This window comes from Erythrolamprus reginae, chromosome 2, assembly GCF_031021105.1.
Source record: "Erythrolamprus reginae isolate rEryReg1 chromosome 2, rEryReg1.hap1, whole genome shotgun sequence".
Classification (NCBI taxonomy): Eukaryota; Metazoa; Chordata; class Lepidosauria; order Squamata; family Dipsadidae; genus Erythrolamprus; species Erythrolamprus reginae.
The window spans coordinates 304,345,341-304,363,099 of record NC_091951.1 but is presented as its reverse complement, the minus strand read 5'-3'; the positions used below and the strand labels follow the sequence as shown (position 1 = coordinate 304,363,099).

Below are 17,759 nucleotides of genomic sequence, written 5' to 3'. Positions count from 1 at the left end.
GCGAAAAGCAAGGGAACACTGTATTTGTTTTTTTCTGAATGTTGCAGAAAGACGAACTTAATCATCCTAGTGGTCCCTTCTAATTCTACAGTTCTGTATTCTGTGAAGCACAGCTGGCTTCAGGTTCATACATTCTTACCTTTACTTTCAGCTTTTATTGCTGCTGTGAGAGAAATAGAAATGTAGTAATACTCATTCTAGAATGTAATTTGGTTATAAACAGATGTACTGTGCAGTCTAACCTTTTAAATTGCAGCGATAGTTAATAAAAACAAGTCAGCATCATAATCTTGGGTTATTTGCATGCATACCTTGAAAGCTCTGTTTATTTTCAGTAACCGTGTGGAGGCCTGGACCAGAAATGTTGATTTTTTGCTTCAGCAAGAGGGCAGACCTGTGGCTAAACTCATCGGCAACAAGACATATATAAGAGTCATGAAAAAAGATTGGAAGGTTACCGAAGCAGCAGCAAATTGGATAAAAAATAAGGCAACTAAGCTATCACAGCCCTTTGCTCTGTACCTCGGACTAAATTTGCCTCACCCATATCCTTCACCATCCTCAGGAGAAAATTATGGGGCATCCACATTTCTCACATCTCCATATTGGCTACAAAGGGTAGGTATATACATAGCATATGAAAAAGATTTAAGAATTCTTTACAGTTACATACTGTATTTTTCAGAGTATAAGACGCATCAGAGTATAAGACATGCCTTAGTTTTGGGAGAGGAAAAAAGGCCTCTGCCTCCTAGCAATTTGCTAAACAGCAAAGAGTACAGATGGTATACACTATGTGCTGTGTATTTCTGTGCATGTGTGCCTGACCCATAGAAATAACAAAGAATTGGAGAAATGTACATTTTGGCAGTATATTGATCTCAGAAAGTTTTCTTAAATGTAATTACACTAAGTGCTCCCAATTATTTAAATACGTAGATCTACTCCAAACATGACTAAGTCAGGGTTTAACTCGGCTACCTTATCTTAATACTAATACTTAATACTAAAACAGGACATTTCAGATTATACTTTTACAGATCTTTAAAATAGATGTGGCTTTCTGGAAGTAAAACAGTGCTGGAGGGAATGTCTTTGTACAGTGTTCCCTTGACTTTCGCAGATCCGACTTTCGCGGAAATCCTGTATCACGGGTTTTCAAAAAATAAATAAATAAATAAAATTTTTGAAAACCCGTGGTATTTTTTAAATTTAATTAAAGAAGCCGTCTTTAAATAAAAGCTCCGCTTTCGCCCAAGCCTCCCGATCCCTCCCCTTTAATTCTCAGAGCTTTGGTATGCTCCACTTGAAGCCGAGCCCACCCACCTAAGCCGTCTTCCTTAGTGGTAGCGTCCGACCTCCCAGCTGATCGGCCTGGAATCCTGGCTTCGAGTCCTGGCCCGGATCCCTCTTGCCCTGAGCTTCCCCTTCCCCTGCCCTTCCCCTGAGCACCGGTGCTGCTGCCGCTGCCATGGGAGACGCCAGCATTGAGCGCAGCAAAGCCCCCAGCCTCTGCGGGTCCTGGGGGTAAGTAAAACCAGGAATGCAGGAGGGAGGGGGAGGAAGGAAGGGAGCATCTCCAGTTCGCAGAAATTTGACTTTCGCGGGAGGTCTTGGAATGTATTTCCCGCGAAAGTCAAGGGAACACTGTATAGGTCTGATTAGGGAGGAGAAAGGAGGAAAGTTCTCATCTACTGAGGTGCTGAATGGATTTGGTTATAGCCAACTGTCCCAGCATACCTGGTACGATGGCTCCACTTGAAGATGTGCTCTACAAAGGTGTTTCCCAACTTTGGCCACTTGAAGACATTTGGACTTCAACTCCCAGAATTCCCCAGCCAGCGAATGCTGGCTGGGGAATTCTGGGAGTTGAAGTCCAGTTATCTTCAAATGGCCAAGGTTGGGAAACACTGCTCTACAAGACATCCTGGGGCAGGTGGGGGGTCCTACTTACCGCTACCGGTGCACTCCGCATGCAGCTCCAGGTGACCAGTGGGTGCGGGCAGAGCCGTCCCAGCTAGATTTTGCTTCTGCGCATATGCAGGAAGCAAAATCTTATGAGAGGATGCACACAAGTGTGGAAGCAAAAAAAAATCACCAAAATCTCACGCTTGCATGCATCCCCTTGTAAAATTATGTTGCTCTGACATGTGCACGCTGGAGATGCAGAACTGTGCGTGCAGCTTCATTTTCACTACTGGAGCTAAGGTGTAGCCCATACCGGTAGTAACCCACTACTGTCCTGGAGGAATGGGGATTAGACATTCAGCCCGAGTCCTTGCGGGGAGGGATTTGGGAATGCTTTCAATATGTAATTTTTACGCCTTTGGCCTCAGATCTTGCTTTTATCTTGTTGCTGTCAGTTCATAGTAAAAGTACCTTTCTCTATGTTCTGCTGGCGTGTTTCAACTGCCCGTAATTACAGGGTAATTAGTCCAGGAAAACACACCACATGATAAAAGGAAAACCCAAAAGTTTTTATAAACAGAAAAACAGAAACAGCTCCCTTTTTAAATGTCAAAGGGATTTTCTGGTACACACAAGGCCCAGGTTAAATGCAGTCCAATTGCTCACCCAATAACTGGAAAATTGAGTCCAATTCTAAAGCCCAGAGAGTCCACACACAATCTTGAACAGCACAAAAACCACAATCTTGACGAAACAATGAATCAGATAAACTGCCATGAGGCTAAAACACCAGGTTGCACTTTTATCTGTAGCACTAATTACAGCAGCCCCACCTAACCATAGGTGGCCTCATTTTCTCTTGTAATAATCCTTCAGCTGTTGTCTCCTATGCATCACTCTACACATGTGTGGATGTGTCATTAATTCTTGTTCAGAATCCAAGGATGATACAGATGATTGATCTCCTCCTGGGCTGTCTTCCAAACTCCCCTCTTCCCTGTCACTCACACTTCCTTGGTCAGAGGAGGCTTCATCGGCAGATTCCATCGGGAGCAAAACAGGCCTGCGGCATGTGGATGTCTCCCCCACATCCACCTCCACATTCCTTGGGGCAGGAGCTGGGCCAGAGCTAACCGCAACACTCTATAAATATGGAGTTGGGGTTTTCCTTTCTTGAGTTTTGAACAGAGGCACATCTGACAATGAGCTTCTCTGGTTGAGAGACTTTGAGACTTTGACCATGCTAGTAGATCGGCCTTCCATAATCTGGTGTTTTTTCCAAAAGTGTTGGATTCAATATCACTGCCAACTAAGTGAGCTCTTAACTATCCTAAATGAAGATCTGGGGTAACTACAAAACACTCACTTCTAAAACGACCTGGGATAAATTATTGGGAATCAAGTAGGGCTCATCTCTCTAGCAACATACAGTGGTACCTCGACATACGAGTTTAATTCGTTCCAGACCTGAGCTCGTAAGTCGATCAACTCGCATCTCGAACGAATGCCTTTAGACTTTGTTTTTCGCGCCAAGATAACCAGAAGCAAGGAGATTCTTGCGCCACCTAGTGGAAGCTCGGCTCGCAACCCGAATTTGAGCTCAGGAGTCAAACAGAAATTTCGCTCACGTCGCGGCTCATAACTTGGAATACTCACATGTGGAACAGCTCATATCTAGAGGTCCCACTGTATTTTGGCATAATTGTTTCACCAGTATCACCACTGATGACATTATAGTTTGCTGGGAGTGCTACCTGCTGAATAATACAACAGCATCAGGAGACTGAAGGACGTATTGGGGGAAAAATCAGTAACAAACTTATTATAAGCATCTAAATCTGGATCCACCCACCATCATATACTGTGTGCATCAAGTTAAAGAGCTGTACAGGAAAATTGCTGTCTGGAAAAAGTTTCCACACTAAAGTCACTAATGGGATAAAATGTGGAAGACAGCAGGAGGATGGGCAGTGAGTTTGTCCAACGCATTTCACTTCACAAGAAAAAATGGTTGTTCCACATTTGATGGATTACAGGTTATGTAACTGCTGTATGAATGGTTACACATCATGTAAGCATAGTAGTAACAACATTTTCCTTGAAAAGGTGGGTGTGCGTGTGTGCATGCTTGAATCTTACAGGATTTAAATTGGCCATGGATACATTATATTGACCAGTGATTGATGCCCATATAGTCTTTGAAATGAAAAGGTTTGCTGATCTTGTAGTCCCTTAGGCCAGTGTTTCCCAACCTTGGCAACTTGAAGATATTTGGACTTCAACTCCCAAAATTCCCCAGCCAGCAAATGCTGGCTGGAGAATTGTGGAAGTTGAAGTCCAGATATCTTCAAGTTGCCAAGGTTGGGAAACACTGCCTTACTCAATGTTCCTACAAGAAAAAAAAATGGAACCAGCTGCCATAGTTAATATGAATTGCATGTGATAATGTCATTTTATCAACTGAGCAATTATGATGTTTACTAGTATAGACTTTGCATTGCCCATCTGTTTCTTATTATGTATAATGAACTACCATATTGACTCTTAAATTTATCTTTCTTAGAGAAACTGCAAGGCTTTCTCTTTATATGGCAATTGCTGTTTGCTAGGAAAGAAAATGTAATTCTACTGGTTTACATTTCTATTTTAAATGGTGGGAAATTCCAGCTGTCTTTTAAAACTAAAACCAGTTAGTGCTATTATTTTCATGAAGAGGAGTCGAAAGCTCCTGTTTATTTGTATTGGAAATGAATTATTCCCAGATGTTTTACAATGGCTACCACACTCTCTAGTCCTGTTGCCATGGCTCCTACTGCCGAAAGGCACTGCAGTTCTGTAATGAAACAATTTCTCCACAAAAGCATCATAACATATTTATTTTTTATGGTTTGGACAGCATTTTAGTGAGCTGTGGGCCATTAAATAATTGTTCATACATATTTTTCTCTTATAACATTTTAATATATTGTAATATTGTTCTTATGTTTAACCCAGACAGTATACACTATAAATTTAGCTCTATTTTTGCTAGTGTTTCTCAGTTCTGAATATTCTTAAATTGGGAAGAAATAGCATTGTTGTTCTACAAGTATTTTCATGTTAGGGTCGTGATTTGGAGAAATGCTTTGGGTTTTTTATCAGCTCTTTATTATTCATTCAACTGGCCTAGCTTTTCCAGATTTCTGCATGTATAAAAAAAACATGCCAATTGATATATAACAAAGTAATAAAAGGACTAGACTTAAGCTGCGCATTGAATTTACTACTCATAGAGTAGTTCAAATGTAAATAGCGACATCAAAAATATAATTGATAAAGCAGAATGCTTTATTCTTTTTTTTTCTTCTTTTCTTTTCTTTCTTAATTTTTTTTGCTTCTATTTCCTTTTTTCACCTTTTTTCTTTTCTCTATTTAAATTTTTGTGTACATCGTGTTGTATTATATGTATTGTAGTTGTATGATTTTAGTGTAAATATTTAATAAACTTTTTTCTAAAAAAAACCCAAAAAAAACATGCCACTACTTTGAGTCAACTCAATGACTATTAAAGTAATGACAGCTTTTTCAAACTCTTTTGGAAGACTGCTTTAATGAAAGCTCAGGGATGCTTGTTCATGCAGTGTTCAGAAGGATTTCTTATAATAGTTTTGGAAGGGTACACACCCATAATGGACTTCATTCAGTACTTCAGTCAGTTACTTCAATCTAGATTACCATATTTTTCGGAGTATAAAATGCACAGGAGTATAAGACGCACCTTAGGTTTTGGGGAAGAAAATAGGGAAAAGAATCTGTTCACCAGATATTCATTTGGCTAGCATCCTTAGTCTGGTTAGTTTTAGCACATTATTTTATCCCCTGGTTAGGGCTTTAAAAAAAACCTTATTCGGAGAGAGTAACAATGAAAAAGCTTGCAAGCCAGTAGGAGCTGGGAACATCATTATCACCAGAAAAGAAACATTTGGGCCTGCAAAACATTTGGGCCTGCAAATACTTCAGAAGAAAAGGATTTAGGGGTAGGGATTTCTGACAGTCTCAAAATGGGTGAACAGTGCAGTCAGGCGGTAGGGAAAGCAAGTAGGATGCTTGGCTGCATAGCTAGAGGTATAACAAGCAGGAAGAGGGAGATTATGATCCCGCTATATAGAATGCTGGTGAGACCACATTTGGAATACTGTGTTCAGTTCTGGAGACCTCACCTACAAAAAGATATTGACAAAATTGAACGGGTCCAAAGAAGGGCTACAAGAATGGTGGAAGGTCTTAAGCATAAAACGTATCAGGAAAGACTTAATGAACTCAATCTGTATAGTCTGGAGGACAGAAGGAAAAGGGGGACATGTTTTTAATAGGAAAGTGAACACAAGAACAAGGGGACACAATCTGAAGTTAGTTGGGGGAAAGATCAAAAGCAACATGAGAAAATATTGTTTTACTGAAAGAGTAGTAGATCCTTGGAACAAACTTCCAGCAGACGTGGTAGATAAATCCACAGTAACTGAATTTAAACATGCCTGGGATAAACATATATCCATCCTAAGATAAAATACAGAAAATAGTATAAGGGCAGACTAGATGGACCAGGAGGTCTTTTTCTGCCGTCAGACTTCTATGTTTCTAAAAAAAAAAGACGCTGCAAGGGCTTAGGGCTTGGAAAATATTTTTCGCAAAGAGTAACAATGAAAGAGCTTGCAAGCCGGTAAGAGCTGGGAACACTATTAGCACCTGGTTAAGGCTGGAAAGAAACTTATTCAGAGCAAATTAGAGCAATGAAAAAACCCTGCAAAGACTTATGGCTTGGGAAACATTCTTTGCAGAGAATAACAATGAAAGAACCTGCAAGGTAAGAGCTGGGAAGATCATTAGCACTTAGTTAGGAAAAAAAGCTGGGAAAAAAAGCTTCGGATAAAAACTACATTCAGAGTATAAAATGCACCCAAATTATCAGCCTCTTTTAAGGAGAAAAAAGTGCATCTAATATACTCCGAAAAATACAGTACTTCAGAAAGTAGCAGAAAGCCTATTTATTTCAGTTTTTCTCTCTCCCTTTCTATTCTAAACAAATCAAGACAGGTTTACTTTCTTTTTCCACCATAAAAAACATACTTACAACCTCATATACTTTCAATAAAGCTTTTAAACAAGTATCTTCTTACAAATAATATTACTGAAATAAAATATCCATTCTATTATTTCTTAGCCTTGGGTATGTATTTGCCTAACTCTCACTGCTTCCTTTTCTAATTTCGTTATCCAGATAAATCAACTGTCTTCTAATTGAATTTACTGCTAGTATTCCTTCCTCAAGACAGGGTTACTTTGAGTGTCTTTGTCTCAGGGCTAAGTAATGTTTCTTCCAAGTCTCTCTTCCATCCTCTCTTGAACAATGTTTTCTTCCTCCAGGTTATTGCTGGGTTTTTTTCCTTAGCTGCTATAGTGATTCATCTAAGTATATTGGAGCCCTACTGAATCAATCAGTACTGCATCTTGTTTTCTTGTCTATGAGGTTGCCTAGTGACAAACACAGTACTTTTATATATTTGTGGTGCCACCTCCAGTTATTGATCCAGTTTTGGCTGTCTAACTGGAGCAACTTGAGCAGAGTTAGAACTGAAGGGCTGCCATCATGACACTACAGTGCAACACATATGGTATAAACAGTGAAGGGCTACCAAAATGTTTACTACCACATTGTGGGCATAGCTTATGTAGGATGCCCTGCATTTTCTTTCAATATTTTTCAGTGCAAATTGGGTGCTCTGGGATGGAGCTCCTTTTTCGCTACCCCACTGTGTCCCCCTCCCCCATCCTGGCAGCAGCCCACCCCTGGATATAAATGTGAAGAATGACTTTTTCTTTTCTTTTTTCATAACACAATTTGCTATTGGTACATACGGCTACATGCGTTCTACGGCTGAGATCTGAAATTACAGTACAGAATAACAAGGTCGGGTTTGCTGCTATTGGCGCTACCGGTATGCTGTGCATGCAGCTGCAGTCCCTGGAATGCGTGCGCGCATGTCCCAGCAAAATTTTGCTTCTATGCATGTGCAGAAAGCAAAAGTATTGCGAGGAGATGCGTGCATGCACAAGATTTTGGCGGTTTTGTTTCTGTGCAAGCACAGAAGCAAATAATCGTCAAAATTTCAGGTGTGCGCCCCCTCGCGAGATTTTGCGTTCTGCGCATACGCAGAAGCAAAATCTCACCTGGATGCACGCATGCACACGGCAGAGACCCAATATTACGCGCACAGCTCCAGTTTTACTACCGGTTCACCGTCCCTTAACATTCCTTCTAAAGGCTGGGGATGGTGAAAAATGGCCCAATAGGGCAATTGGATGTTTGGAAACGAAAGGAAGTGGAACTGCCCTACTACTTACCTTCAGATAGTTGCAACCAGGCCTCGCACACCTCGGCTCATTTCTTTTGTAGCTGAGAAGGTTTTCCTGTAGGCCTGTGTAGCTGATAACAGAGCTGCGGATCAATCTGGAGCTCTGTTATCGGCTGCAGAGGCCTTTAGGAAAGACCTGTGCAGCCTATGATAGAGCTACAGATCGATCCAGAGCTCTCCTATTGGCTAAAGAGGCCTTTAAGAAAGGTCTTTAGATAAGGTCTCTGCAGATGATAACAGAACTTCGGATTGATCCAGAACTTTGTTATCGGCTACAGAGGCCTTCGGGAAAGCCTTCCCAGCTGCAGAAGAAATGGGCCAAGATGTGAGAGGTCTGTCTAAAATTGTCCAAAGCAGAAAAAGCTCCTTAAGACCTCTGACAGCAAAAAGGAGGCTGAAAGTGAGCACACAAGTGAACTCCTGATTAGCCTGCTGGGCCGTTTTCACCACGGGGAGAGAGAAAATGGCCGAAGAGTGTTGTGGTTAGCTCTGGCCCAGCTCCTGCCCCAAGGACTGTGGATGTGGGGGAGACATCCACATGCTGCAGGCCTGTTTTGCCCCCGGTGGAATCTGCTGATGAAGGCTCCTCTGACCAAGAAGACATAAGTGACAGGGAGGAGGAGAGTGTGGCAGACAGCTCAGAAGGAGATCAATTATCTAGTTCCTCCTTGGATTCAGAACAAGAGTTAATGATACAGCCACGCATGCGGAGAGCGATGCATAAGCAGCAACAACTGAGAGATTATTATCAAAGAAAATGAGGCCACCTGTGGTTGGGTGGGGCTGTGATAATTAGTGAGGCTGCTATAAATAGCAGCCTGTGGGTTTGGCCATTGTGGAGGATTATCTGATTGTTGTGTTTCGTGACTGCTTGACTGACTGACCTTTTGTGTGCTGATTTTTCCCCCGCTTTGAAACTAAACCAGAGCAAAGTGTGTTCCACTTTGTGAAAGAAGAAGGACTGTGAATTGCCTCACAGCTGCAAGCTAAGTATCTCAGAACTGATAAGGGACTTGTACAAATTACCAGTTTGTTTGGAGACAAGTGCTCTTTGCTATACCAAAACAGGGCTTAGTTTATGTGAATTTTCATTATAAAGAACATTGTTTTGAATTTTCAAACGTGTGTGTGTCTGAAATTTGTACCTATGAATTTTTGGGAGACGTCTACCAGAGAGCTCGACAGAACAAAGAGGAGGGCGATTATCAGCTGGCATATGTGCGCTGGAGTTGACATAGGGCAATGCCTCGCTTGCCCTCAGATGTGGCTCTGTGTGCCACCTGTGGTACGCATGCCATTGGTTTATCATCACTGCCCTATATAATTTCAGACAAGTGGCTGTCCAGACTGTTTGTAAAAGCCTCCAGTGATGAAAAACCCACCAAGTCTGAAGGCAAGTCGTTCCACTTTTTGTAATGGGAGAACAATGGAGTGATCTAACTATGGAATTCTCCCATCTTGACTTGAATAGAGCTTAGCCTGAATTCATTTTTTACTTTGGTGATTCAGCTTAGAGCACTGCATCAACACAATGCTCTCATAGTACACTGTGTTGCTAAGCAGATGGTCTTTAAGACAATATACTAACTGGATTCAGCTTGGAATCATGTGGCTTGTTTTCAGATACATGAGATGCAATAAGGAAGAAAATACATTTTGCATACAGAGAATGCATTATAGATATATAAGGCATTTACATGATATGAGAATAGGTTTCAAAAGGCCTCTCTTTAAAGCCAGTGGTACCTTGTGGAAATACATTTTAACATTCAGTTTACAATCTGTGAGAGTTTGACACTGGGAGAAAAACAAAAAAATGGTGTCTCTCAAAGGACAGGCAAAGCGAGATAGACACAGCAGTGATTATAGGGTCTCTTGCACTGATATTCCAAGCCACTGAGTACAGGTAGTCCTCAACTTACAACAATTCATTTAGTGAATGTTTGAAGTTACAATGGCGCTAAAGAGTGATTTATGACAATTTTTCACACTTATGGCCATTGCAGCATCATTGGAACTAACTCCCTCCAGACATTTGCACTGCCCCCACCCTTCCCGCCTTCCGCAAGAGTCTAAAGACTTATCTATGCTGAGAGGGTAGGACCGCTAAGGCTAACATCTAGGCCCGTCTGACGAATGAATTCATGTTTATTTGCCTGGACACGAGTGACTGGTCTTTTTAGAATATTAGGGTTTTAGTATGTTTAAATTTAGATTTCTGCATGTTATGTATTACTTGTTATGAGTCGCCCTGAGTCTGAGGAATAGGGCAACATAGAAATCAAATGAATGAATGAATGAATGAATGAATGAATGAATGAATGAATGAATGTGACTTACATTCAGATGCTTGACAACTGACTCATAATTACGACGGTTGCAGCACCCTGAATCAAGTTTTGCCAACTTCTGACAAGCAGATCAATGGGAAAACGAGATTCACATAACAACTATGTTGCTAATTTAAGAACTGCAGTGATTCGCTTAACAAATGTGGTCAGAATAGTCGCAAACTGGAGCAAATTCACTTAATGGATTTTTCAATTTTGGCTTCAGTTTTGGTCATAAGTTGAGGACTGGACATCTTACTCAAAACTCTTCGTTTGGCCAATCCTTTGGGCTCCTATTCCTCACGTTCAGTAAGTGTTATTGAGCAGGATGCATATGATTCCTCTTTTGCTACTGCTTATGTTTTTCTTTGTTTCCCCCTTATCAAAATAGATATTAAGTGTCAGAGGAAGGGTTAACTCTTCTTGTTAATATTTTTTGAGTAACAAAAATATATAACTGAGTAACATTTCCTTTAAAAAAAAAATATTTTTATTATTTTCAAAATAAAAGACCTAACATGTCAAACAAACATAAAATAGACAAAACAAAACATAACATAAAAAGGAGCTACAATTGCTCCGCTCAGTATTGAAGTCTTCTTAATACAAAAAGGAAAAACTAATTATAGTAAACATTTCTATAAAATATCTTTATGTAATATATTCTCTCTAATAAATTTAACTATTAAACTCTTTGTTTTAACATCTTTAAGCATTTCTTTTATTCCACGAACTATAAACCGTTTGCCAAGTTTATAAGATTCTGTTTCTACTTGATTATTCAACCGCCTCGTCGTCATATCTAGTTCTGCGCATTCCATAATCTTACTAAAGACCTCCTCATCCTTGGGGATTTCCATTTCTTTCCATCTTTGTGCAAAAACAATCCTTGCAGCTACTAAAATATGAATTATTAAATAATATATTTCTTTTTTATATTTATTATTTGTGATACCTAATTAAAAAAATTCTGGAGTCTTCCTAATTTCTTATAACTGAGTAACATTTCCAAAAGGGTATTTTTGAACTACCGTAAGTTATTTGCTGAGAATACAAATTAAAAATCAAACTGTGTTGTGGCGCTCCATTATATCTAGATTTGTAACTAAATTAAAGTTTGCAGGGGGAAGTTTCAAACAAGGGGGTTTTTTTCTGTTATACTGAGACCCTACTCATTCCCATATTTCAAAATTAATTCCAGACAACACTGTTTTGTCTTTGTCACTGTTCCATCACTTTTTCATCTTTTCTCCTTCTCAAAATGTTATGTATAAAAAGATGGCGTAACTCTGTAGGGTCCTAGTAGTGCTAGCAACTGACCTTTTTAGAAAAAGTTCACTTTTTATTTCTGTGCACCTACTCGTCTAGGGAGAGAAATCTTTGTAATCTCCTTTTCAATCAGCATGCTTCCTTTTGGCACCTACTTGAAAATTGTCGACAAATTGCAAATGCACAATAGAGCTATTTTGTAAAATATGGCACATTTCTGTTTTGTTATTAGGTGATTTATGATGCTATAAAGATTCCAAAATGGCCTTCATTTTCAGAGATGCACCCAGTTGATTATTATTCTACTTACACCAAGAACTGCAGTGGGCAATTTACACAGGATGAAATCAGAAATATTCGAGCACATTATTATGCCATGTGTGCAGAAACGGATGCCATGCTTGGTAGGTGATACCAATTTTCTACTTTCAAAATATATACGTTCATGAATTTGTTTGCCATCCTGATCTTAGTGATGTAATTTTCGTATATTGTCAGAAATTTTAGAACTGTTACTTGTCAGAAGCTTCCTCAGTCCCAAATGTACTGTATTTTATATTGCATTCTCCTTTATTCTTCATGTATTTAGATATCTACCTGTATAGATTCACGAAGAATACAATATAGCCATTTTAAAATACTCCATCTCTGCCACCAGGGGCTGATTCTTGGTATTTACATAGGCTCATACCATTTGCTGAGAACAATTGGTGGCAGTTCCCTATCACTTGTAATTGTGTCCTTTTGGTAAAGGGAGAAACTTCAGGGGAAGATCTCTGTTTGGAATCTTGTACTTTTATTTCCTTTGTGGCTTCAACTACTTCTAGTATTATGGCTTCCTATGTTTAGTATATGGCAGTGATGGTTAACCTTTTCAGTACTGAGTACCAAAATTGGGGTACACCCAGGTGATAGAGTGCTGGAACCCAGAAGAAAGCAGCTGGCCGGCTTGTATGCGCGTGGTGGCCAGCTGCTTTTATGTATGTATGTATGTATTTGTCAAACAGTTATAGGATGATAATTTGTACAAATAAAACATTATATAAGTAATGATAGAAAGTAATGATAGAAGATAATAAAACAGTAGGACAGGGATGGTAGGCAGGATGGTGCACTTAGGCACGCCCGTTGCAGACCTCTTAGAAAGGGGAGAGGTCAATTGTAGATAGTCTAAGGTTAAATATTTTGGGGTTAGGAGTAGAAACCACAGAGTCAGGTAGTGCATTCCAGGCATTGATACTCTATTGCTGAAGTTGTATTTTTTTTCAGTCTAGTTTGGAGCTTGTGTGTTGTTGCTTGTGTGTCAAAGGTGAAGTAGTCGCTAACAGGTAGGACATTTTGGTATATGATTTTATGAACTGTAGTTAAGTCGGAACAGAGAAGATAGAGTTGTAAGATGTATAATAGAAGAATTTCAAGTCTGGTGGAGTAAGGTATTTTGTTGTGAGAAGAGGAGTGAAAGACTCTTCTTGTGAAATATTTCTGGTCTCTCTCAATTGTGTTGATATCAGATATGCAATGTGGGTTCCATACAGGTGAGCTGTACTCTAGAATTGGCCTGACAAATGTTTTATAAGCTCTTGTTAGCAGTTCAAAATTACCAGAGAAGAAGCTGCGAAGGATTAGGTTAACAACTCTTAAAGCCTTTTTGGCAATGTTGTTGCAGTGGGCTCTAGGACTTAGGTCATTGGATATGAGTACTCCAAGGTCTTTGACAGAGTGAGGATCATCAATAAGTTCAATTCCTCCAAGTTTATATTTAGTATTCTGATTCTTTTTACCAATGTATAAGACAGAGCATTCAGTGGTGGAGATTTGAAGTTGCCAGTTTTTGACCATTCAGCTACGTGGTCAAGGTCTTTTGATGGGTAGCAGTGTTGTCGGTGGTATTAAATAGTTTAAATTCTATTCTATTCTATTCTACACATGTGTACCGGCCAGCTGTTTCAGTGTGCATGCACATTCACCAGCTGCTCTTTTCTGGGTTCTGGCACACGCATACAAGCCGGCCAGCTGGTCTGATTGACATGCATGTGCACGCCAGAACCCAGAAAGGAGTAGCTGGCCGGCACACATGCACATGTTGGAACCTGAAAGAGCAGCTTCCAATGGCACGTGTATCCACAGAGAGGCCTCTGCATGCCACTTCTGCCACATGTGCCACAGGTTCGCCATCACGGGCATAGAGTCTGCTTTAAAATTGTCACTTTCTAAATTGGAATATTCATTCAGAAAATATCAGCTTCATTTTATAAGCATGAAAACTATCAAATGTGTAAAATCTAATACACCAAAAATAATTTGATCAAGTTTTCAGTAACTTGAGTGATACACAATATCCTGCTTTGGTTATAATCTCTTTGACTGAAACTGCTTGGATATTATCAACATTGGGTTTTTTCCCTGTGCTATAGATTTTCAATTACTGTAGATTCATAGTTCTTTGCAATTATTCTAACTTGCTTTAAAACCAGCATGGCATTCAGAAACTCAAGGGAAATGTCAGTTTTTGTGTTTGCCATAAGTAGCATTTGAAATAAATTAGATGTGAAGTAAACAGTTATTTAGAAGTTAACCTCTATTTATGCAGTTTTTAATCAGGACTATTCTTAACTTTAGGAATTGATCATATTAAAGTAAGGTTGAGTAATATGGAATATTTAATTGATGTGTTTCATTTGAGCTGTTATAACCTTCTATTATATTGCTCATTTCAATCAGCTAAAATGTACCTTAAGAACTTCTGTACACTGAAAAACACACTTATTAATAGGATGCAAAGCATAACCCTATGAAGTGTTAGATAGAAAATATAATAATCAGCTGTTAAGATTTTGAAGCAATCTTATCATTAGAATATATGCTTTTCAGTTGGTGTGATGATGTTCACTTTTACTGATTATCTATCATAACATAGTTATAGATCAAGACTTTAGAATGACTCTGAAACATGATCACTTGGTTTTAATTGTCAGCTCAGATATAAAGCTATGTTTAAAAGAAGCTGAATTTTCTGATGTAGTTTGTAAAATTTGAGGAGTTGGAGAATATAACCTGGTCCTAAGAGTTAATCTCCAGTGATTTAAATTTTGAGACAGGTGTCTAATTTCATTATTAGGATTTTGGATTGCCATAGATATTAAGTGTAAGTTATACCAAAGAGTGCTTCAAGTATGGAGTTTTGGAAATCAGTTACATTTGATATTGTAAAGCTTTGAAAGAAACTTAGAACTTTCAGGGAGAAACTTTCATGATCACTAAAAATATTTGCAAGCATCAGCGCTATTTACGATAATTAATATCTTAACATGTTTTCCTTGTCTTCTGTTATAGGTGAGATACTTTCTGCTCTAAATGAAACAGGACTGCTTGGAAGAACTCACGTAATATTTACTGCGGATCATGGAGAACTTGCAATGGAACACAGACAGTTTTATAAAATGAGCATGTATGAACCAAGTTCCCACATTCCCCTCCTTATAATGGGTCCAAATATTAAGTCACAGTCCATATCAAATATGGTGTCCCTTGTGGATATCTATCCTACGATGCTTGGTAAGCAACATTTATCCTACAACAATAACATGAATATTAGTGGGATTGTTTGCCTTTTCCCCCCACTATTGTTTGTTGCCATTGTTTCATCTGTTGGCTGCCTGTCCTTTCTGGGTTAATTTTGTGAGACAATCCTAGTTGATAGAAATTACAAAATTATCAGGATACTTTAATTTAAAGAATTAAAGTTAACTACATAATGACAGTGAAGGGAAAGGAAGGTAATTGAGAATGCGGATAAACCAAGAATATGAATAACAATCTATCTCTTTTGGATTTTAGGGGAAATGATCCTTAATGCAATTACTGTATCTACCCTCCAGCAACTAATTCCTTTTCAGTTGTTGGTTGTTACATGTTGTAAACTGGCAAAACGGTGCATCAGAATGTGCCTTTCTTTATATTCATTTGTACTTTTTAATTTTCAGTCCAGTTGCTTTTTTGGCACAATTGTTTTAGGATTCATCTATTATTTCCAAATTTTAAAGCATTTCATTTGACCCAGTGTCCCTCATTACTACAGATATGGCACTTGGTTGGTCTTACTACAGACATGGCTCTAACTTGTCTTTCCAGTTGCTTTCTGGCCAATATCCTCAAGAGAGAGTTCTCCTTTCCTGGCATGTGGTGGACTTCTTCATAGTTAGAGAGTCATTGGAATGCCTAAGAATAAATGTACATACATCTCACTTGTCTGTATTGGCTAGCAATATTTATTAACATTAAATGATGATAAGAAACAAAGTTAATATACCAGTATATCAATATATGGTACAATGACATTATTTGGGGCTATGGAGTGCTATGGAGCCTTATGATTTCTCTGGTTCTAAGGGTGAAGAGGAAAACGTGGGGTTTGTTGGCTTGTCTCGGTCTAGCTATGCTATGAAACCTTCAACATAACCGAGCAGAGAATTTTAACAGAACGTGGATGTGTGATACAGCCAAGACACAGATTTAGTTAAATAAGTATTATTTACATATAAACAAAATATAGACAATCCAGAATAAGCGCGAAGCAAATACAGAACAATAAGCACTGAGCAATCACAAAGCAAATAGCACTGATCAAATAGCACTGATCAAATAGCACTGAGCAATTACAAGATTAGAGCATAACAAAGCAAAATACAATATAGATAAAAGCACAAAGCTTATACAATAAGATAATAAGCACTGAGCTTATACAAGAAGATATGCACAAAGCAAAATACAATATACATAATAAGCACGAAGCTTATACAAGCACGAAGCTTAAACACAACTCCCCCTTCTCAGGCAAAAGTAAAGGAAGTGACTGAGCAGACTAATGAGCTTTTATAGCTTCAATGAGGAAGTGACGAAACAGCCTTGAATATTAACTCTTCAAGTACAAGTTAACTTTTTGAGTGCACATTAACTCTTTAAGTACAAGTTTAGTACAAGTGTACAATGTGCATTTTGCAATGGCAATCCCTAACAACCATGTACCCTGTACTAACAGGGTTTATAAGCTGTCAACTATTTTTTATTTTATTTTTATTTATTTATTTTGTCCAATACACAATAATACACAATGAAGGTTATAGAGGATATAGTAGAGAAGAAATATGAGATATAGGAGAGACTATAGGACAGGGGACGGAAGGCACTCTAGTGCGCTTATGTACTGACCTCTTAGGAATCTGGAGAGGTCAACCGTGGAGAGTCTAAGGGTAAAATGTTGGGGGTTAGGGGATGATACTACGGAGTCCAGTAATGAGTTCCACGCTTCAACAACCCGATTACTAAAGTCATATTTTTTACAGTCAAGTTTGGAGCGGTTAATGTTAAGCTTGAATCTGTTGTGTGCTCTTGTGTTGTTGTGGTTGAAGCTGAAGTAGTCTTTGACCGGCAGGACATTGCAACATATGATCTTGTGGGCAATACTTAGATCTTGTTTAAGGTGTCGTAGTTCTAAGCTTTCAAGACTCAGGATTGTAAGTCTAGTTTCGTAGGGTATTCTGTTTCGAGTGGAGGAATGAAGGGCTCTTCTATCTTTGAACATTTTCAAGGGTGTTAATGTCTATTTGGGAGAGATAGATCTCAATGAGTGAAAATGGCCACCAATTGCTTTAGTAAAGAATCAGAGCCTATCTGTAGAAAAAAATGTCAAGCCCTAAATACGGTAAAAAAGAAAGTCATAACTTCCTTAAGAAATAAAATTAAGAAAACCTGGCTCCTTTTTAATTGAGCAATGACATGAATTCCCACTATATAAGATTGAGTTGTAGGTCCCCTCCCTGATTAGGAAAAAATACCCAGTTTTCTGACTTGTGTATTCGTT

The 17,759-nt window shown here is 38.9% G+C and overlaps 1 protein-coding gene across 4 annotated transcripts in view; it reads left to right on the top strand.

The window, feature by feature from the left end:
- The window catches only part of ARSK (arylsulfatase family member K), a 38,069-nt gene that overhangs the window by 11,383 nt on the left and 8,927 nt on the right, over window positions 1-17,759 (top strand). For all 4 annotated transcript variants that reach the window (XM_070743008.1, XM_070743010.1, XM_070743009.1 and 1 more), the window contains 3 exons: window positions 336-618; window positions 12,132-12,303; window positions 15,233-15,454. In XM_070743008.1, the coding sequence (XP_070599109.1) occupies window positions 336-618; window positions 12,132-12,303; window positions 15,233-15,454 (677 nt within the window). The remainder of the gene's footprint in view (window positions 1-335; window positions 619-12,131; window positions 12,304-15,232; window positions 15,455-17,759) is intronic.